The following is a 21,683-nucleotide window of genomic DNA, read 5'->3' as shown; positions in this document are numbered from 1 at the left end:
CAGTTCCAACCCCCCTGCCATGGGCAGGGACACCTCACACTAAACCATGGCACCCAAGGCCTCATCCAACCTGGCCTTGAACACCACCAAGGATGGAGCATTCACAACCTCCCTGGGAACCCATTCCAGTGCCTCACCAACCTCTCAGTAAAGAATTTCTTCCTTATATCCAATCTAAACTTCCCCTGTTTCAGTTTGAACCCATTACCCCTTGTCCTGTCACTACAGTCCCTAATGAAGAGTCCATCTCCAGCATCCCTGTAGGCCCCCTTCAGATACTGGAAGCTGCTCTGAGGTCTCCACGCAGCCTTCTCTTCTCCAGGCTGAACAGCCCCAACTTTCTCAGCCTGTCTTCATACAGGAGGTGCTCCAGCCCCTGATCATCCTCGTGGCCTCCTCTGGACTTGTTCCAAGAGTTCCATGTCCTTTTTATGTTGAGGACACCAGAACTGCACACAATGCTCCAAGTGAGGTCTCACGAGAGCAGAGCAGAGGGGCAGGATCACCTCCTTCGACCTGCTGGTCACGCTCCTCTTGATGCAGCCCAGGATACGGTTGCTTTCTGGGCTGCGAGCGCACACTGCAGCCGGCTCATGTTCAGTTTCTCATTGACCAACACCCCCAAATCCTTCACTGCAGGGCTGCTCTGAATCTCTTCTCTGCCCAACCTGTAGCTGTGCCTGGGATTGCTCTGACCCAGGTGTAGGACCTTGCACTTGGCATGGTTAAACTTCATAAGGTTGGCATCAGCCCACCTCACAAGCGTGTCGAGGTCCCTCTGGATGGCATCCCTTCCCTCCGGCGTATCAACTGAACCACACAGCTTGGTGTCATCGGCAAACTTGCTGAGGGCGCACTCAATCCCACTGTCCATGTCACCGACAAAGATGTTGGACAAGACCGGTCCCAACACCGATCCCTGAGGGACACCGCTCGTTACTGGTCTCCAGCCGGACATCGAGCCATTGATCACAACTCTTTGTGTGCGGCCATCCAGCCAGTTCTTTATCCACCGAGTGGTCCACCCATCAAATTGATGTCTCTCCAATTTAGAGACAAAGATGTTGTGTGGGACAGTGTCAAACGCTTTGCACAAGTCCAGGTAGATGGCATCAACTGCTCTGCCCCTGTCCATCAGTTCCGTAGCCCCATCATAGAAGGCCACCACATTGTTCAGGCAGGATTTCCCCTTGGTGAAGCCATGCTGGCTGTCACCAAGCACCTTGTTGTTTTTCATGTGCCTTAGCATGCCTTCCAGGAGAATCTGCTCCAAGAGTTTGCCAGGCACAGAGGTGAGACTTCTTTTTAGTTATAGGAAATACCCAAAGTAGGAAAAACCACTTCATTCACCATTTGCATTGCTGTGCAGCTGCACACAGAGGAAGCTCTCCTCTGCTCACGGGTGCTGTGCCAAGAAGCCCCCTGGAGCAACCTGCTGTTTGTCCCCTGCTTCAGCAGAATTTGCTGTGAAAACAAGATGAAAAGGCTGTGAAATCCCTCCAACAAACACAGCAGCTCCCGCTGCTGGCCAATGACACTCAGCTCCATCCTGCCCCATCAGGCACCCATCCTGAGGGAAGCCTGCCAATAAAAAACCCTGGGGGTCCTCTCTTTTTCTCATTTGCCCAGTATTTTTGTTGTCCCCAGTTTTTCTAAGGCTTGTCCCAGCTGGAATCAACATCCTTGCCAGCAGCCGGGGCACTGCCGTGACCCAGGAGCTCCAGGTCTGTTGTTCCCCTTTCATCCCTGATTAAAAATAAATAAATAAATAAAATCCTTTTCCATGTCTGGATTCAGACAAGGCAACACCTCTGTTGGAGGAATGCAAGGTAACGAAAGCAAATAATGTATAAAATAAAACAGCAACCCAGGGTTTCTGCAGCTTCTCAGCAAGGCAGGGCATTGGGAGGGGGTTCCTCTCCCAAGTGGCAGAGGGTCCTGGGGTTCTTTCATCCATGTCCTTTGTTTAAAGCCAAATTAAGTTTCCAGATTTCTCCTTGTAAACAAAAGTTGTACAGCCCAAGAGGGCTGCTCCTGCAGAGGCTTCAAAGGGACCACAGCCAGGGACATGGAGCTCCGTATGGAGAGGAGTCTCCAGCAAAACTCCCTCCCGGGGTCTCCAGCTCCAGCCCGTGGACTCTACAGCCAGCAGGAAGTTCGGCCTCTGAGAGGCTTGTACTGGAAGCAAAGCAGAGAACTCAAATGAACATGAAAATGAAGTGAGTGGGGCTTTTCCCCACCGTGTGGTGCCTATTATTCATGAATCCCAGGACAGCCAGGCTGGGCTGGTAACACCAACACCAGGAGCTCCATTTCCGATTATAAGCTAATTATCCTTTTACTCATTAACTCTGCTAGGACTTGCTCATTTTCCCTGGTATTTTTCTGCCCCTCAATCTTTCTTAAGAAGTGCTCTGCAACACAGGACACTGGGTGCTGTCTGTATTTACAGCATCAGAGCAGCAGTTAATGCTTACCAGACTCAATCCTTTAGTCTAGGGGCAGCTTCCAAACATCTATGCTGGTCTCACACATCAACAACCTCTCCAGCAGACCCAGCTTGCTCAGAGCTCCCAGCTCCTATCGGCTCCAGGAAGAAAATGCAATTCTGGGCTTAGTTTTGTAAAGTCACTCAGGGCAAGAATGGCCCAAACAGGGGATGGTTTTATGAGGATTTTTCTTAAAATAACCAGATACGAGCTGCTGAAGCCAGGCTTTCAGCCCAGTGGTCCCAGCCCTCTTCCCAAAGCAAACATTACAGCACTGAGAAACAGAAATGAAAATTACTTCATGGATTTGCCATGGCCCTGAGCTTGTAGAAATTAAAAATGAGCTGGGCTTCCAAAACTTCCTCATTTCCCAGGATCACAGGCTTTATTAACAAGTTTCTCAGCAAGGATTTTTTTTTACTCTACATGCAACATAAGCCACAACCTGAAGTGACATTCATATAGCCCTGTTCTGTTTTCCCACCCTCAAAAGGACTGGGGACAGCAACCCCAGTAAGAAGCACAGGCTTGAACAGGCACCCCCAGCGGCAGCAGAGTTGCCATGGCTGCTTTCAAACAACAGCATAGCACAGCCCAGCCGCAAACACAGCTCACGTGGAGACCTGTTCTGTGCTGATCACAGAATTGGTTTGTGTTGGAAGGGACCTTAAAGCTCCTCCAGCTCCAACCCCTGCCACGGGCAGGGACCCCTTCCACTGGAGCAGCTTGCTCCAAGCCCCTGTGTCCAACCTGGCCTTGAGCACTGCCAGGGATGGGGCAGCCACAGCTTCTCTGGGCACCCTGGGCCAGCGCCTCAGCACCCTCACAGGGAAGAGCTTCTGCCTAAGAGCTCAGCTCAGTCTCCCCTCTCCCAGGTTCAAGCCATTCCCCTTGCCCTGTCCCTACAGGCCCTTGTCCCAAGCCCCTCTCCAGGTTTCCTGCAGCCCCTTTAGGCACTGGAGCTGCTCTCAGGTCTCCTCTTCAGGAGCCTTCTCTTCTCCAGGCTGACCCAGCCCAGCTCTCTCAGCCTGGCTCCAGAGCAGAGCTGCTCCAGCCCTCGCAGCAGCTCCGTGGCCTCCTCCAGACTCGCTCCAACATTTTCATATCCCTCTTGTGCTGTTGCCCCAGAGCTGGATCAGGACTGCGGGGGGGGGGGGGCGGTGTCTCCCCAGAGCGCAGCAGTGGCAGAATCCCCTTCCTCAGCCTGCTGCTCATGCTCCGGGGGTGCAGGAGCAGCACACAGGGGGGTTCTGGACAGCAAGCACACGCTGTCAGGTCCAACAACCTGAAGCATCTAATCAGCGAGTTGCTCTTCGTTACCCCAGCACCTTTGCAATTGCAGATGTTTAACATATTGCTACAATCACCCCATTTCATCCTTGGCTATGTCAAAAGAGGACACCACACTACAGCTGCAACTCTGGAACAGTACATGAATACAGTTTTGGCTTCCAAAGGAAGGGCAACAGAAGAGGTTCTGCTACCTCCCACGTATTTAGTGTTCGTTCCAGCCTCTTGGTCTCTGCAGCCCCCATCCACTCCTGTAGCTTTGCAGAAATCCCAGCCACACTAAGCTCAAACACAGTGGCAGCTCCCCATAAAGTAACCAAAGAATTTCTAAACAGATGATTAATCCACTAAGCCTGGGGGGAACCATTCATTTTTCCCCATACCAAGAGGCTAACACAAATTCAGCAATATGCCAGGAAAGTGATCCCACCTGTAGAACAGTTCTCTGCTGCATCTCAGCACCCAGCACAGCGCTGCCTCTTCCTCCGAGCACTGCAGGGCCCTGGCAGAGTCAGAGTCTGAGTGACAGGGTGATGTCAGCACCATCATTTATTTGAAGAGGGAGCACAGCTCTGAGGAGAGGAAACTGATACTCCCATTCTGCAGCATGGTAGGACAGAACAGCCCCCACAGAGAGCAAGGGGCCACCTCCCAGTACAGGTCACCTCAAAGCACATCTTCCACAAGCACACAACACTCTCCCCCTTCTCCCAGAGGGAAGGGGGACCACTCCGTCTCCTAGGGAAAGTCAGGAGACACCAGACATGCAGGCACCTTCACAAAAGCCATTCCCGAGGTACCAGCAGGAGATCCAGGTAGGCTGAGAGGCAGGGCCAGGCCGGCCTCCACTGCCTGCTGCACACACTGCTCTGAGGTGGAGTGCTGCTGTCTGCTGCTGCTCCTGCCAAGGTCTTGCAGACAGAGGTCTTGCTGTTTGCTCTCCAACCCTGTCTCCTTGGTCCCCAAACTTGCATTCCACACATTAGCCAGCAGTTAGCCCAATTTATTACAATGTAGATCTACCTGGGAACAGAAAGGAAAAAATCCACCCCACACTAAGGCCTGGCAGAGGAGAGCTTTTCCTCATGGTTCTCCCTCCACTTACAGAAAAAAAAATAAAATAAGTAGAACAATCCTTCATTATAAGATTAAGGTCCTTGATGTATGAGTCTGTTTCAACGTGCCCAAAAACTGTCGAGCTCTCTCCTGCATGAACAGTTGGTCTCTGGTTCCACCACAGGCTACCACTTTCCAAGCCCTCGTCATCTACAGAGGGAAAAGAAAGCAAGTGTACAACACAGTGAGGGGAGAGGACAAACATTATGTCGACTTCCTTTTTTTAAAGACTGCAAAGATAAATAAACTATTATCTGCTATCCAAGAGAAATAAAATATTTGCCTTAGGAGCACCCATCTTTCAACCAGGAGGAACTTGCACACTGCCAGTTACTGATCTCAGCTGAGGTGGTGATTTCAAGCAAAGGAAGGCTACATTCAGGAGCTTCCCAGGCAAATGCTCCACTTCAGAACAAGTCTCGTGCCCTTTTGGGGCTTGCCCCTACCTGGCTTGACACAAAACCCACAAAGCACAAACTAGCTAATGCTCCTTGTATGGAAGAGATTCCAGAGGGGTATAAGGAATCCAAGAACAACTTTGGGTTTTTTTCCTAACCAGTTAAATTCCTACAGGAGACGGTCAGCCCAGGTCTAGATTAGTCAAAGACCATCCTTAACTGCAACTTGGTGCCTTCAGTTTCAGCACAAAGGAACAGCTGAAAAACCAGGTGTACTTCAGTCACTGCATGCGGAAAGGGCACCCATGACACGGTTTTGCACTCCAGGAAAAACCTGCAAATTATCTGACAAATGCAGCCAAGAGACACAAGGTCCTGATCAGGAAATACCCACTGACATGCACTGCAAGGTACCAGAGCTTGAGCTTCAGCGCTTGCAGTAAGAACAGCTTGTGCAGCCAACAGCATGGCTCTGGGTTCAGTCAGGGCTAGATAAGCTTCCTTAATAAATAACTGCCACTGCTAGCAACACCAGTCCAGTACAATAAAACCCAAGAGCATAGACAAAACCCAATACCGTAGACAGCTCTGCTGCTCTTGGGCAATGGGGTTTAACTGCATATCTATACTGTCACCACACAAGCTGCCTTACTGTCACCTTCAAGTCAGTCCCAAAGCTTTATTTATACAGATATATTAGCTCTGAGAGCAATATGACCCTACATAGGACAGGAGAAGAAATGGAAGTGTTTAAGTAGGGTTTGAGAAGGGGAAGGAATTACTCTGGCTGAGGAGTACTTATTTGTCAGAAGAAAGAGCTTTTACAACAGCTCTAATCCAGGGACAGATGCAACCCTCTCACTCCAGTGCTTTTCAATGAAGACAACTCTGCATTAGAGCTCTTCCTGGGATGGGAAAACCACACACTCTAGCCCCTAGTTGTAGTTTCACAGCATCCCGCACCCCAAGCAGAGCACATATTTCCACCCTCATTCAAGCTACAAGAGAGCCCTGATGACTTGGCCCAAGCAAACACCTGCACAACCATGGTCCAAATCCCCTTCTCTATGCTACACTGGTTAACAAAGCAAGGATACCCCACACACACTTATGCACTCCGCCTGCAAATACTCCAAGTGGTGAAGATTTTAAGGAGAGCATGAGAAACTGCTTATGCCCCAGAGGGCGTCTGTAGGCTGCTGTGACTCTAGCTCAACCCAGATACAACCGTGTGGAACAGGGTTAGCAGTAACACCACCAATGCCAGCATAAGCCACAAGGTGGCACACTGTACTCATCACGGGTTCAAGTAAACGGCAGGATAAAGTCAACTTGTGCTGCCTATCGTATGCAGCCGCCACCGCAACCTAGAAACACCCTAAAAATCACAGGGGTGAGAAATACATTTTGGAGCTTCAACACCTTGCTCCTCCTCCCGAGGAGGGGGGACAAGGGCTGCCCTAGCAGCTCACCTCCTGACTGAGGGAGGAATAGCTGCAGGGCTTACCGGTGCTGGTGGTCTGAAATGGCTGGGCATTTTCCTGCAGGACATTTTCTCTGGCTGCACTTGCACAAAGGCTCTGTTGAGCAAACCACTGTCGTTCTTCCTGCTCGAGGAGGAAAGGTTTAGGGACCTTGCCAGGAAATTCACAGGCTGCAAAAAGGAAAGAAGTCAATTTGTCTGAACAGTGCTGATACGTGGCCTGGCCAAAAGACCAGCTATCAACTCCAGCCCTTTATCCACATTCACATGTGCTGCTCAAAGGCAGCTTCAGGTGGCAAAGCTCCCACCACTGCCTTGCACAGGGTTTCACTGTGAGGGTGCTGAGGCGCTGGCACAGGGTGCCCAGAGAAGCTGTGGCTGCACCATCTCTTGGCAGTGTTCCAAGACCAGGTTGGACACAGGGGCTTGGAGCAAGCTGCTGTAGTGGAAGGTGTCCCTGCCCGTGGCAGGGGGCTTTAGGGTCCCTTCCAGCCCAAACCAGTCTGCAATTCTATGATTCTTTGGAGCAGAAGCTAACTCTGCCCCTGCTGAGCACAACACCCCTCACCTGAGCTCTTTTGAAGCAGACAGTCTTGGGGAGGGCAGGCGTATTTTGTGTCATATCTTCATCCACAATATCTAGCGCCAGAGACTTCCGAACCTTCTTGATGGGACTCCTGCGCAACTGGGGGGCATAAGAAAGCAAGTGTCAGCATGAATCAACCTGTGAACTGCCATCTTCACAGCCCAGAGTGCACACCAAGCTCATGTCAGACCAGACCTGCACTGCTCTAACATCTTCTCACCACATGGCACAGCAACTTTCAGAGTGCCTCTTGGCACAAAGAGCCACAGATTTGTAAGAGGAAGCCTCTTCCAGTAGGAAAGAAAGGCCACCAGAACTGAGCTGCATACATGCCCACAGCCTTCTGGGAGCCAGCTTTCCACAGATGCTCCAAGTGTGCCATGGTGTCTCCTATGGGTTAGGGACATGGGTCTCACCTAGCATGCCCCAAGCTCAGCATAAGCCAGAACAAAGCTGGCAGGATTTTAAGCAGGCCTTAACCTCAAGCACCTCTTGCTGATTAAAAGACAGCAGACATAGGCCAAAAACTTTTGGGCATCAACAGTAGTATGAACAAAACCAGCAAAACACCCCTAAACAGCACAGAACACCTCAGCCACAGGTACTAGATGCAAAATCAGCTCACTCCTTGTTTCCTCCTCTGTTTCTCAGGCTTCACATCATCCTCTATGATAAGTTCAATGCCAGCTTCACTTCGGAGCACCTCTTTCAAGTCTTCTTCCAGGTGAGGAGTTTGGGGCTGGTGTGAGAAGGCAGAAAGTGAACATAAAACAGTCAAAATCTGTATACTGGGCAGACCCACAGGTATTTCCTTCAAGGGATAATAGGGTGAGAGGAGCACACAGTGGGAGGACAAACACAATTTATTTACTTCCCAGCTGGAACAACAAGATTTCTGCTAGCCTGACAGATTTACAGGATCTCCAAGCATGAGAGACTCTTATCAGCTGAACCCCAAAGCGCCATCAAGAGACCAGGATGCACAAAAGGCCTAAGATGCTGGAAACTGCCATCCCTACAACACCCACATTAGGAGACCCAGTTCCTCTGGGATGCCTAGGTAGATTGTTTCCTTGGTTTCCCTTAAGTTCATCAGTAGTCAAGCACTGCAGCCTGATTCAAAGGCAGGTTTTGGCATTTTTAGCTGGTTTACAGAGGATCTAAAAGTCCTGTGGCTACTTACCATGACATGTTCACCATGACAAGGTCCCCCTCATCCCTCCCACCTCAGCCTGGCACTACGAAAGTACTCTGTTACAGCACAGTTAACAGCAAGCTCACAGCTCTGCTGCAACCTACCCCATGTCCCCTTTGCATTCACTCTGCTTCTGCCATCAGCAAGTGGCAGACCTGCCCAATAATTACCAGAGGCCTGATTGGTCCATATTTCTCCAGGGCATTTTTGAAAGGTGTGGGGGTGTGAGGTGTGTTGTCCACCACGTACTTCTGATCTGGTGTGACAAACCTGGAAGCAGAAAACACAAAGGGTCAGACATGCTGTAACCCACATGAAATAAATCCGTCCTTCCAAGCCCTGTCATGACATGAGCCACCTGCAGAGTCTCCTGTGGAAGGAGCAGCAGAAGCCATCCTGATCTGGCTGGACTGTCCCTGGGGGTGCAAACAGGGCAAAAGAGCAGCTTTTAGTAGGAAAAATAATCTTCCAGACATGTCACCTCTACTGCTCCATCCTACCAGCTACAAAGCACCCTTGTCAGAAAGCAGTATACGCCCTGACACAGGCAACACACAGCTCAGCAGCCCAGCCTTATTCTGCACTGCTTCTACTGGTGGATCTGCTCAGGCGCAGTCTGGGCTTGTGACAGTCAGAGCTGGACAAGCAGAATTCCTGGGTGTAAATGCACTGAGAGCAGCCCAGCCAGTTCACGTCACCTGGATGGGGAAGCTGCTCTGGGCCATGCCAACAGCAGAGTGGTTTTGCTAACACAACCAGCACCCCCTAACACTGTGCTGCTTCAGTCCACCAGCAAAGCACCACCTGTGCAGACCATCCCTTCTCACCTGCCTGGTACAGTGCCCTAGGTAACCATTGCCCTAGAGTGCCCCTCAGGTCAGGCAAATCAAAGAGTGCAGAGCTCAAGGGATGGATCTTAACAGCTCTTGTTAAGGAAATCAAATCCCTTCCCTGCTGGCACACAGGGAAGGAAGCAGGGCTCACAGCACAGCAGTGTTTCCCAAACGAAGGCAACGCAGAAGGCAACAACCCACCCAGCAGCCAAGCACAATGGTGGTTACTGGGCTATTGCTCCAATCAGCCTGGACACTCGATCCCTGCAGCTCAGAGAAGAGCAGTCTTTGGGGGAAATGCTGCTTTAAGGAAGTCCCCTGGCCCTCTCTCAGCTGTGCCAGTGCAAGTCTGCTTAAATTGGACCAGACTCCTCTGTGGAAAAGGACAATGCTCAGGAGAGGAGGAGGAAAGGACTTACGCTGAGTTCTTCTGGAGCAGAGGGGTCTTGTCCCTGTGCAGAGGAGTGGTGACAATCACCTTCTGACTACACACAGGTGTGGAAGTCAGAGATGGGTTCTCCAGTTCAAGTGTATCCTGTTTGGTCCAAAAGTTTAAGAACTGCAAAGCACAGGAAAGAAAGAGAAGACACTCAGTCTCAAGCATTCCAGCATAGTATCACCAGTCATTACTTCTTCCTAAATATGGGGGAAAACCTGAAATAGGGACAATCCTCCCATACGGAGTGGCACAAGACTGATCAGTCCCAGTATAAACCTTGATGACTCTTACAGTCCTGTGCATGGATACACATGTGAAAGTTGCCAGAAGGTGCCTCACACCTCTAAAGGTTATTCACTTCCCATAAAGGATGAACTGACACTACTACAAGCATCTATAAGGTGGGAGAGAAGTCTCTTCTTGCACTGGTCCAGATAAGGCCAAGCAAAATGGTGAAGGAAGAGTAAACCCAGCCCACCAAAGGTCTATTCTGGCCTCAGGCTGACAAATGTGAAGGAAGGCACAAGTGTGGACGTAACACAACAGCATTCAAGATAACAGATTTTGCATTGAGACATCTTCAGCCTGAACTGTGAGAAAACTACAAACTATCTCATCTCTGCTGGGATTTTACTTCATGACAGCTAAAAAGTGACAATTTACTCCCATAAGGGATGAGGCTTGTACCCAAGAACCCATCAGGAGAGAAGAGCTCTATGTGTTACATTAATTGATGGCAGAAGCTCAGCCTGTGAGGCAGGACATGCTGTTTGCCTTCTCAGATTCACTCGAGGCCTTTCACACTCTACAGAGCTGCACATTTCAGGTCTTGCTATGATATCCCAGTTCTTGCTGGCTTTGCATTTGAGGTCATGGAATCTCAGACTCGTTTGGGTTGGAAGGAACCTTAAAGCTCATCCAGTTCCAATACTCTGCTGCAGGCAGGGACACCTTCCACTAGAGCAGCTTGCTCCAAGCCCCTGTGTCCAACCTGGCCTTGAACACTGCCAGGGATGGGGCAGCCACAGCTTCTGCCTAAGAGCTCATCTCAGTCTCCCCTCTCCCAGCTTAAAGCCATTCCCCTTGGCCTGTCCCTACAGGCCCTTGTCCAAAGCCCCTCTCCAGGTTTCCTGCAGCCCCTTTAGGCACTGGAGCTGCTCTAAGGTCTCCCCTTCAGGAGCCTTCTCTTCTCCAGGCTGACCCAGCCCAGCTCTCTCAGCCTGGCTCCAGAGCAGAGCTGTTCCAGCCAGCTCCCTATGCCTCTTGTGTTGGGGAGCCGCAGAGCTGGACACCGGCCTGCAGATGGCCTCACCCTCAACACGGGTGTCAGACTGCCCTGTGGTACTTTCCCATGTACTGCCCTGGGCTGCAGAAACAGCAGAAATAAAGGCACGGGTAGGCAGGGTCTGAACAACAGAGCAGCTGTGGGAACTGTGCTGGAGAACACAATAGCCTTTATTCTGTTATATACACAGAACTCCACCATATCAATATGTGAGACACTAGTGGGTTTGAACTGGACCACAGTGCTCAGAGATGACATATGTAGGGAGAACGGTTGGACCTAGTGATCATGAAGGTCTTTTTCACCCTGGTTGATTCCATGACTGTTCACCACGTTTGTGGACACTGTAGAAGTCATGACAAAGGCTGAAAGATCAGAGTCCCTTTTGCAATGAAGACAAGCCCAGGAGCATTTTCCTTAGCACAGCAACACAAAGATCTGCATGAGGCACAGGCTGCTGAGCCTGCCTGCGTGACTTAACTGGAAACAGGGAAAGCCACTTGTCACTGTTGCCACTCTGCTACTCACAGCTAGGGCAGCAATGCCCTGGGGACAAAAGAGCCCCTGGGACAGAAGCAATACCGCAGTGGGCAGGCATGTACATCTGCACAGTGGTGCTTCTTTATCATAATGAGCACATGCCCTGCCCACCACTCAGGGTGGCTGAGCTTTCCTGATGCTCCAAGCACTCCCAGAGGCAGGCAGAAGCTGCTGCTCCACAGGAAGGGCAGCACTTAAGACAAGCAGTGCCAGTACCCAGGCTCTACATATTGTTTTAGCAGAGACATACACTGCACACTGGTATTGGCTCAGTTCAATGGAGGAGAAGCACAAAACTGACAGAGCTGATGGGAACACATAGTATTAAGGTGAGTAGATAGAGCATTAACATGCTTATCAGCTCACAAACAAGCCCAAGAAGAGGAGCGGCTCGACTGGGCTCTGCCATTGCTCCATACCTGAGATGGAGAGAAGGGCAGTGTCTTGACAGGGGTGCTTTTCGGAGTCATACTGTTGCAGGAGTCAAGGAAGGAAAGGCTCGTGCTGGTGACGTTTTCTGTGACTGGGGAGAGTGTGATCTTCCTCTTCTTCTGCCTCTTCAGCACAGAGGGTGGCGTGCCAAAGCTCACCTCTGCATGTGGTGAGATGGGGATGAGCTCCCCTTTGCTGCTCTTGCTGAGGTCAGAGATGGTGTGGCCATCCAGGCGGTATTCAGTCACGTTGGGCAGGGACGACGTTGGTTTGCTAGGGGTCTGCCTCACCGGGCTGCTGCTGCTGCTGCTGCTGGCAGAGGGTTCCTCAGGCAGGTCAAACTGGGTCAGATCACACCACCCGTCTGGGTCCTGCTCACAAGGGAAATCATCAGAAGCAGCCCAGGAAGGAAAGCTGAGCAGATGGCACAGATGCAGATACGAACTGGGAGGTGAAATAAGCGGGGTGGTGGGAGTGGTGTGAGATTGCACCAGCTTTCACAATAAGCCTGGCTAGAGGAGAGCTCAAGCCCCCCTCTCTGCTGCCAGCATAGCTGAGAACATGAGCAGGGAACTGACCCAACTGAAAGCTGCTGCCTGCGCATAGGGCAGATTTTTTGTGTTTACGTAAGGTTGGTTTCCCAGTTAAGTTCATAGCACAGCTGCACAAACAGCTGCTCTCACACACAGAGGGGACAAAGAAGAAGCTGGGAATAGCTCTAAGGACAGGGGCTGAATGAAGTGACTGCCACCCAACACCAAACCATAGTCTTTGGCACATCAGCACAGCTGGACACTGGGCTCAACTGAAAGCAGGTTAAAAATAACCAGACCAGTTCAGAAATAATCTGCTTCACAGCTCAACCCTACCAACAGCCAAAGTACCATTCAAGCAGGCCCCTAAGGACCCCCAGATGGGCCATTAAGCCTTAAGAACTGACTCTCAGTCCTCCTGTACAAATGCAAAGTGGATCCTTCAGAGGTAATCAGCTCATAAGCTCCTCAGGCAGGCTGGGTGCTTCAGAGACATCTTCCCTCTGAGGGCAGCAAATTGCTCTGTTGATTCTAGCCAGCCTCGTGTCCTGGCATGCCTGTCATCCTAGGGACCTCCAGCACTGCTTGACTGGCCCAAAATTACTAGTTTCAGTAAAGCTACCTCCACTGAAATCAAATGGTGTCATCATCCCAGTGTGAAGGAGTCTGTCCTGCACACTACAAGTGGGCCTGGCCTACTCCCAGTCTGTCCTGTCCTATCTCATCCCATAACAGGAGGAAAGGAAAGCCAAGAAGCACAGGCCTGAACCCTTGGGAAAGGGAGAGCTGGGGACACTGCCTGATAAAGGAGGGTTGAGATCAGGTTTACCAGCATCTACAGCCTCCCACATCAGCAGAGCCCACGCACAAGGACATCAACCTAGGAGAATTTGCAAGCCCAGAGCAATACTCACAGAGCTGGGAAGGCCTAATATAGCCCTAGCAAAGAGACAGGGTTCACAGCACAGTGGGAAGCCGCAAGCCAGTGACAGACCCAGTCCTCCTTAGGATGCCCATGGTGATGGGCAAGGGAAAAGAATGAGATTCGATCTCTCAACATTACCTGAAAAAGCATGGATTGTTACTTACGGATTCAATCATGTCCAGAGCTTCACTGAAGGCTGGTCCAGATGCCGGGTACAAATAGCTGGCAGCTTCGACAACCCATTTGTATGGTGACGTGACAAGCGAAGAGGCATCCTCAGGTACCGCATCATCTGGGGTCCCCTCCGCATTATGCTCTGCCAGTTCCATGGCTGGCAGCTCTGAGTGCAGCTCCTGTACACCTGCCACTTCCTCGTCACTGACGTCCTCTTCCTTTATTTCAGAGATATTGACCGGCCAGTTGGGCAGGATGCTCTTTGCACATACAACAAAGGAAATCCAACCTTTAGTACAAACTAAGGGAACAAATGTCCTAGGGACAAAGAGCAAGGGTCCCTGGACACATTCTGCTCCCCCTGCTTTCCCACCAGCCATTCAGTTTGTTTCCCATTCCTATTCTTCCTCACTGCTCTGTTCCACACAACATTCAAAGAGAAGCCCAAGATAAACATGTTTAATTAAAGGTTTTACTTAACAGTATCCCAGGAGAAAGTTAAACAAAGGCTAAGCAGGCAGCACTATTTCTGCACTTTCTAATTCCCAAGAGCCTGCCTTGGAAAACTACATTTTTTCTTCATGAAAAAGGTGTACTTTCCCTGCTTCACTTTTTTTAGCGGAAAGGAACAAAACACCTCTTCATCATACCTCCCCCATTGTCTGGAGCAGCCTCCTTCTTCCACCAGAGATAGCACTACAGGGCCAAAACAAAAATAATCTGTCTCTGAGACAGCTCTGATACTGGAGTTGGCAAGATACCAGCACTAGCAGACTGCTGTTCTCCACCTGGATAACACACTCAGGCTCACATTACACCTCTGGCTCCTGGAGGGAGAGATCTCCCAAGAGCCAGTCTCTTGGAAAAGGGTGGGAGAAGGCACAGACTGTTCCTGAAGACACCAGGCTGTGCCAAAAGCAATGTGAGAGGCAGGAGGGTGGATGAACAGCTCTGACCTATACTGGCAGAGCAGGGTACTGGCTCAGGTGCATGCTGCAAATGTGCTGGTGCAGTACCTGGCTTCCAGATTTTGTTTGACTTTGGCTCTCCTTCTCATCCACCTCCACAAGCAAGTAGAGTGACCTGGACTCCTTAGTTTCATTGAGGAAGCCTCCTGTGTCTACCTTTCGCTTGATGGTGGAGTTCCAGTGATTCTTCACAGCATTGTCGGTCCTGCCAAGAGATCAGAAGGAAAAAGAAGTCACCATTTACATCAGCTTTAAAGCACAGCTAACAGCTCCTACATGCTCTTCAGCACCATCCTTGAGCTCAAAACACGGATTTCCACAGGCCACCCAGCTGCGAAGGCACCAGTGAGCAAAGAAGTCCTACCTCCCAGGCAGCAGCTTGGCAATCTCCGCCCAACGATTCCCCAGCACCTTGTGGGCCTCAAAAATGATGCGATCCTCCTCCTCTGTCCACGAGGACTTCTTCACCTCAGGGTTTAGGTGGTTATGCCACCGTTCCCGGCACTGCTTCCCTAACCGCCCTTTCAGGTGCTTGGCTATCAGGGTCCATTGTTTGGTGCCGTACTTTTTAACCAGCTCAATTACCTTTGAAGAGAGCGGGAGGAAAATAAGGAAATGGAACAAAGGAAGTTCAATACACCATCTTCAAGCTTTGCTCTTCACCTCTCTTGGGACCAGGTAGAGCCAGTCAGAGAAAGGCCTCTTTGGAGAAAAAGCTGGAGGGAACCAGCACTGACAATCAGATGTACCAACACTTGAGAGAGCAACAGTTCAGCCAAATTTCTAAAAGAGGCTGTTTCCATGCAGACATTTTGCCACATGGCATGTGCGAAGGCAGAGGACTGCTCACAGAAGATGGGGTGGAGATGGGGCACCAGAGGCAAAGGGCACCAGATGTAGAAACACAAGCCCATTTCTGATCGAGGGCCCGATCCCACATGTTCCAAGGCTCCTCTGCCCTCCCTCTTACCAAGGACAAGGCCACATGAAAACAGTCCCGCACCAGCCCTGCACTGGTCTGCCCACTGGGTGCAGCCTCCCTCTAGTAGTGTGCTACAGCAAGGACATGCCAGGGCTCCAGCTCCATGCCCTGCTAGCATCAGGATACACAGTAAGAACTCCAAAGCATAAACAAGCCACATTCACGTAAGAGCCATGCACTTTATCACTTCTGCTTGAGGCTCAAGTGCAAATGCTTCTGAGCATGGAATCTGTTCTGAGCCACTGCGTTATGTCCACAGCACAGTCAGGATGAAACAATTTACTGCCTGCAGTGTTCCGCCCACAAAAATCATAGAACCATGGAATGGTTTGGGTTGGAAGGAACCTTAAAGCTCATCCAGTTCCAACCCCTGCCACGGGCAGGGACACCTTCCACTAGAGCAGCTTGCTCCAAGCCCCTGTGTCCAACCTGGCCTTGAGCACTGCCAGGGATAAGGCAGCCACAGCTTCTCTGGGCACCCTGTGCCAGCACCTCAGCACCCTCACAGGGAAGAGCTTCTTCTTAATGTCTAATCTCAATCTCCCCTCTGTCAGTTTGAAGCTATTCCCCTTTGTCCTGTCATTACCACCCCTTGTCAAAAGTCCCTCTCCAGATGTCCTGTAGGCACCTTTAGGCACTGGAAGACTGTTATAAGGTCTCCTCAAACCTTAGAGAAGAGGCTGAAGAATTCTCAAAGAGCATTTGTATTCTGGCCGGCCGTGCTCAGCTGAAAGGTGCTGGTAGATGCCCACAGAGCTTTTAGCTCATAACAAATGTCCCTACTTCAGACTCTTGACTATCAAGCACAGAAAGATGGACCAAAGACACCAAACTGAGGCACAGGCAAAGGAGCTGGAGTGCTTGCAGGGCAAAGCAATATGCTGAGTCAGGGGAAAGTTGAAGCCTCGCCTGGCGAGGATGGGTAGGGTGTCAGAGTCAAGACATGCAACAGGAAGAGCAAAGCAGGCAGCAACAGCTTTGCTGTAGGAAGGTAGAAGGACATCATGAGAAGCTTCTCTACGATGTGCTTAACATAACACACAGATGGGAGGCAAGGGGGACTGTAACAGCCTGTAATGGGATCAAAAGGGAAAGAAACAGGGGAGCAGAAGTGTTACAGAGAATATGCCAAAGTAGGACATTTAGCAGCAAAAAAAACTTGGTAGAAGTTAGAATTCATTCCAATTTCTCTTAAGCCCATCAAGATGAGTCTGTCTGAGCTGGCTCCTCTCAGCTCATTCTGGAATCAGCAGAGAAAGAGGCTCACAGAAGTCACAGTTCACCTAGCAGGCCTACTGAGGCACGGGAAATAACAGTTTTCTTTTCTCTTAGATCCAGCAAGGCCAGGTCAGGTGGAGATCTGCCAGCAGGCAGATGAATTCCCTTTTCTGCTCCCTTACTTGGTAGCCTACTGTACCAGTACCGTGTGAGAAAGGGAGATGATGTTTAGCTGAAGAGGCCTAGATCTGCTCTTGCACATCGTAGCTACGGTTGCATTAGGCTGCCCAGAACAAGTCAGACTGCCGCTTTAACCGTTACCCACCCTTGGAAAAAACTGCGCACAGTTTACTAGAAGACCCAAGGGTCTCTCACCTCCTTCCTCTCCCCAGACAGTCACAGTCCAACACTCAGATCCTCTCAGCCCTGACTTACCTTTTGGTCCTCCTCTTTGGTCCAAGGGCCCTTAACCAAGTCTGGATTCAACACTCGCAACCACCGGTACTGACACTGCTGATCACTGCGGTTCTAGGAAAAGGCACAAGAATAGCGACGTGTTAGGCTGGAGGCTCCAACAACACCTACAGCCATTGCAGTCTCCACACACACAGGCTGGCCCGCAGAAAGCCTGCAGAAGCACATGGAGAATACATACTATGACCAGGACACAGAAGCCTCAATTTCTCACCCCACCTCAAACAGACTTGCCTTTGAAAGGCCTCTATACAAGAAAGATGTCTCCCTGCTCTGCAGGAGCACCAATTCACAGCCTGGGGCTTCAGTCACAGAGCAGAGTTCCACTGTGCGAGGTGCTCCACAGACACAGAGAACCAGCAATGAGCACAAGAAGCAACATGCAAATACTGACATTCTCATCTGAGAAAGGGATCACTTACAGGAAAGTGACTGGCCAGGAACTTCCAGTCATTCTGCCCATAATGTCTTACTAACATCTTCAGCTGCTCATCCTGCAAAGAACAAAGACATCCACTAAGGCAACACACACTGCAGACACCCCTGGGCTGACAGCATCAAGAGAACGAGCTAGATCTTTTGAACTGTCAAGAAGGGATTTTTTTGGCATTCTGCATTCAGAGGATAAAGGTAGCTCACACAATCCTTTAGCAGTGCTCCAGTACGTGGAACCCAACTGGAATATACTATTTCTGGACTCTGTACTAGGGTGAGGTCATACAGTGAGTAAAACGAGCTCAGCTCTGTTCCAGTACAGTCTGGTCCAAATCCTATGACCAAGCCTACCTGCTTACCCAGCCCCAGTACAACTCTGACCAGACAGTCCATTTCCCAGCTCAGCCACTGCTCTTGTCTGGCCAAGACAGCTAAATGGTTTAAGTGCACCAGCACCAGTCCAGTGGTTTACTGTCTTTCAGCGCTATGGGGCTCTACAGCGTTTCTTTTACAAACCTTGTTAATAGTCCAGGTGGGGGGTACAGCTCACAAAAAGCCTGCTCTAGGTGCCTTGCCTGTGTGCTCCAGCTGGGCAAACAGAGGCATGAAATTACTCCATGTCCCACATGAGCCCAAGGCTTTGATCCCTGCATAAAGACTGCCTTAGCTGGCGTTCACACACCAGAGGAAACAGGACATTTTTCAGTTTTCACACAGAACAAACATGGAGGATCTGGGAGGACAGAAGAGAACATCCCAACTAATTTCAGGCTCTCAGCCAGGATGACTAAGCCATGATCCCAATAGCCTCAACACTCCCTTCTTTTGCTAGAAAAAAGGGAGAACATTTTCACATTCAGTTTGCTGGAGGTCTCAGCCATCCTCCGGAACCTCTCTGCTGAGCAGAGTGCTGCAGTCAGCAGCTCCCTTGCTCAGGGCTCACAAGCTTAAGCTAAAGTGGCTGGTGCTGCTCTTGCTCTCCAGGCTACACTTCAAACCATCATGAGTCCCCTGGCCAATCAATTAAGTCCTCAGCTTACACCAGCAGAACAGACACAGAGTCTTCTCCAGCAGCAAGACACCAAGAGATGGTGTCATGGCTGGCACGTGAGGACTGGGGTGGAGGCACCCAAGCCCCAGATGCCATGCCAGAGGCCTACCTCAAGGTACCTGCTCTCAGCTAGTGCCAAGCTCTCACTCACCTCTTCTTGCGTCCACTTGACTTTGCACCTGCCATCCCGTTGCTCTGGCACATCCTGGTCAGTGTCGTGGTAATGCAGCTCATCCTGGTCCTCACTAGAGATAAACAAATGAGAATTATAATCATCACCTCTGATAAAAAGGCAGCAGAGCTCTAAGAGCAACCTGCACTTCCCAAAGCAGAGCTCCGGATCTATTCTCTTCCAGCACTGAGCCCCAAACACCTCACACTGACACCCAAGCTTAAAGCAGTCCCTCAGCTTTGGACTCTCAGTGCACACCAGCAGTTTTTATGCTGCTGGGAGCAGGAGAAGGCATGTTTATCTTGATTTCCTTCCCTTTCTGCCTCTCTGGAAAGGCTTTTCACCTAGGGACTGGCACCATTTCTCCTCCTTACAGCTCACCGATCTCCCGGACTGCTGGACTAAAGAAGAGGGATAGGAGCAGCGCACACACACACCCCCCTCCCTCGAGCTCTGTCCATCGCCTGCCGTAGCGCTTCAGACCTGCTCTACCACTGCCCTGCTCCTGGGCAGTTAAAGCCAGGCCCGCACCCGGCTCACAGAGCCAAGCGGAGCCTTGAGAGCGGGGCCTGAGGAATACGGAGGCCGGGGTGCGAGGCCGCGGCCCTGCTGCAGCCCGCCGCCCCGCCGGAGAGCGGGAACGGTCCGCCCGGGGGGGATCGCGGCGCGGAGCAGCGCAGGAGGCGGCAGGACGCGCCGGCACCGCGGCGGGGTGGGCTCTGGGACAGCTGCACTCACCCGCGGCCGCGGCGCGACATGGCGGGGCCGGGCGGCGGCGGCGGCGGCACTTTCCTATCTCGCGCCAACGGCGCCCCCCCGCCGCGCGGGGCCGGGCCGCGCATGCGTACTGCCACAGCCCGCCCGCACAAAGACGCGCGCGCGGAAGAGCGCCTGCCCGCCCAGTCCCCGAGGAGCTCCCCGCGGCCCTAGAGCCCGCCCGCGTCACCGAGCACCCCAGTGCCTCTTCCAGGAGGCGGCCCTGGGCGCGGGGCAGTAGGATTCCGCATCCCTATTCCCCTCTCGACAAGACCCGCAGCAGGCCTCCTGTTTGGGGTGCAAAGGGAACCCCTCAGGACGTGGCCTGGCTTAGCTCCGGGAAGGGGTTTGCTTCTCCATGGCCACCACACACCCCCACCGCGGGACCCCCGGCAGCAGCTGCTTAGCCCAAATGGACAGAAAAATAAGAATCCAGCACCTCCTCCACACTGCTCCGGCAGTACCGCTCGCTCCGGGGGCGCGCTCCGGGCTCAGCACAGGCCTGGCACGTCCTAGAAGAGAGGAGAAGCAGTCAGTGCAGAAAAGCTCAGCTCTGCCCTGGTCCCGCGGCCAGCAGCGGCACTGCCACCCTGTCACTGTCATCCTGGCACACAAGGTAGGAGCAGCTCCCCGGAGACAGCCAGCCCCAAACACCCCGCGGCTTCGCACACCTGTGTTTTGGAGTCTTCCTGCTCACATGCTGCCTGTGCACACAAAGCACACACCATAGCCAACATCTGTGTTCAGCCTGCATGCATGGATGCGCCCAGCCAGTGCTTAAGGGCAAACAAAACTCAAGAGAGATCATACTGTCACAGACTTGTTTCTCTTGGAACAGACCTTAAAGCTCCTCCAGCTCCAACCCCTGCCACGGGCAGGGACCCCTTCCACTGGAGCAGCTTGCTCCAAGCCCCTGTGTCCAACCTGGCCTTGAACACTGCCAGGGATGGGGCAGCCACAGCTTCTCTGGGCACCCTGGGCCAGCGCCTCAGCACCCTCACAGGGAAGAGCTTCTGCCTAAGAGCTCAGCTCAGTCTCCCCTCTGGCAGGTTCAAGCCATTCCCCTTGGCCTGTCCCTACAGGCCCTTGTCCAAAGCCCCTCTCCAGGTTTCCTGCAGCCCCTTTAGGCACTGGAGCTGCTCTCAGGTCTCCCCTTCAGGAGCCTTCTCTTCTTCAGGCTGCCCCAGCCCAGCTCTCTCAGCCTGGCTCCAGAGCAGAGCTGCTCCAGCCCTCGCAGCATCTCCATGGCCTCCTCCGTGGACTTGCTCCAACAGTTCCACATCCCTCTTGTGGTGTTGGCCCCAAAGCTGGATCAGGACTGCAGGAGTGGGGGTCTCACCAGAGTGGAGTCATTTGTTGTGGACCCTGCCTGAGTGCTGGTCTAGGGAGGAAGGCTCTGTGTGTCATCATCCTTCTTCCGCTGCAGCAGCAGCAGATGACCACAGGCCACGGACACAGCCCTCTACTCTCCAGGGCTGGTCACTGACCAGCTACAATAAACCAGGCCCTTGCAGGAATCTATCCACCTCCAGCAGTTGGCCATGGCCCACACTCATTGCCCCTGAGCTTAAAAAGAAGCAAACAAAACCCCCTCACTCTTCCATACTAGCTTAATTAGGCAATTAGCCTGTTAATGAAGTACCAGAAAGTATAAAAACACTTTAAGTAACACAGGTAGTAAAGGATCAAGGTTTTGAGGGGTGTTTCTGTAGAAGCTGGGGGTAAGCAGTGCTTTTTAGTCCATTCTTTTGGTATCTTGCTTTCATTTCTCTAACATTTCTCACAAGCTGATTTATTTAAGTTACCTTTAAGGGAAAAAGTACTTTAGCTTTTTAAAGAAAACTTTCCTTCTTTCTGACCATACATCCTTCCTTTGCAGTAAATTTAAGAGCTTTTTATTGCTTCTTTT

General features: G+C 51.6%; 1 protein-coding gene across 1 annotated transcript; it reads right to left on the bottom strand.

Moving 5' to 3' along the window:
- Positions 1 to 4,442: 4,442 nt before the first annotated feature.
- Positions 4,443 to 19,776, bottom strand: MYBL2 (MYB proto-oncogene like 2; the record flags this gene model as incomplete). Its single annotated transcript, XM_080627735.1, has 14 exons — positions 4,443 to 5,045; positions 6,801 to 6,947; positions 7,345 to 7,461; positions 7,988 to 8,101; positions 8,728 to 8,827; positions 9,810 to 9,949; positions 12,074 to 12,457; positions 13,709 to 13,978; positions 14,735 to 14,891; positions 15,051 to 15,271; positions 17,322 to 17,414; positions 17,783 to 17,854; positions 18,998 to 19,091; positions 19,757 to 19,776. 14 exons carry the CDS (start codon positions 19,774 to 19,776, stop codon positions 4,920 to 4,922), a joined length of 2,055 nt encoding a protein of 684 aa, XP_080483861.1. The 3' UTR covers positions 4,443 to 4,919.
- Between the last annotated feature and the right edge of the window lie 1,907 nt (positions 19,777 to 21,683).

This window comes from Psittacula echo (assembly GCF_963264785.1).
Source record: "Psittacula echo genome assembly, chromosome: 12".
NCBI lineage: Eukaryota > Metazoa > Chordata > Aves > Psittaciformes > Psittacidae > Psittacula > Psittacula echo.
The sequence above is the reverse complement of the archived record's forward strand: the minus strand, read 5'-3'. Positions and strand labels throughout refer to the sequence as shown.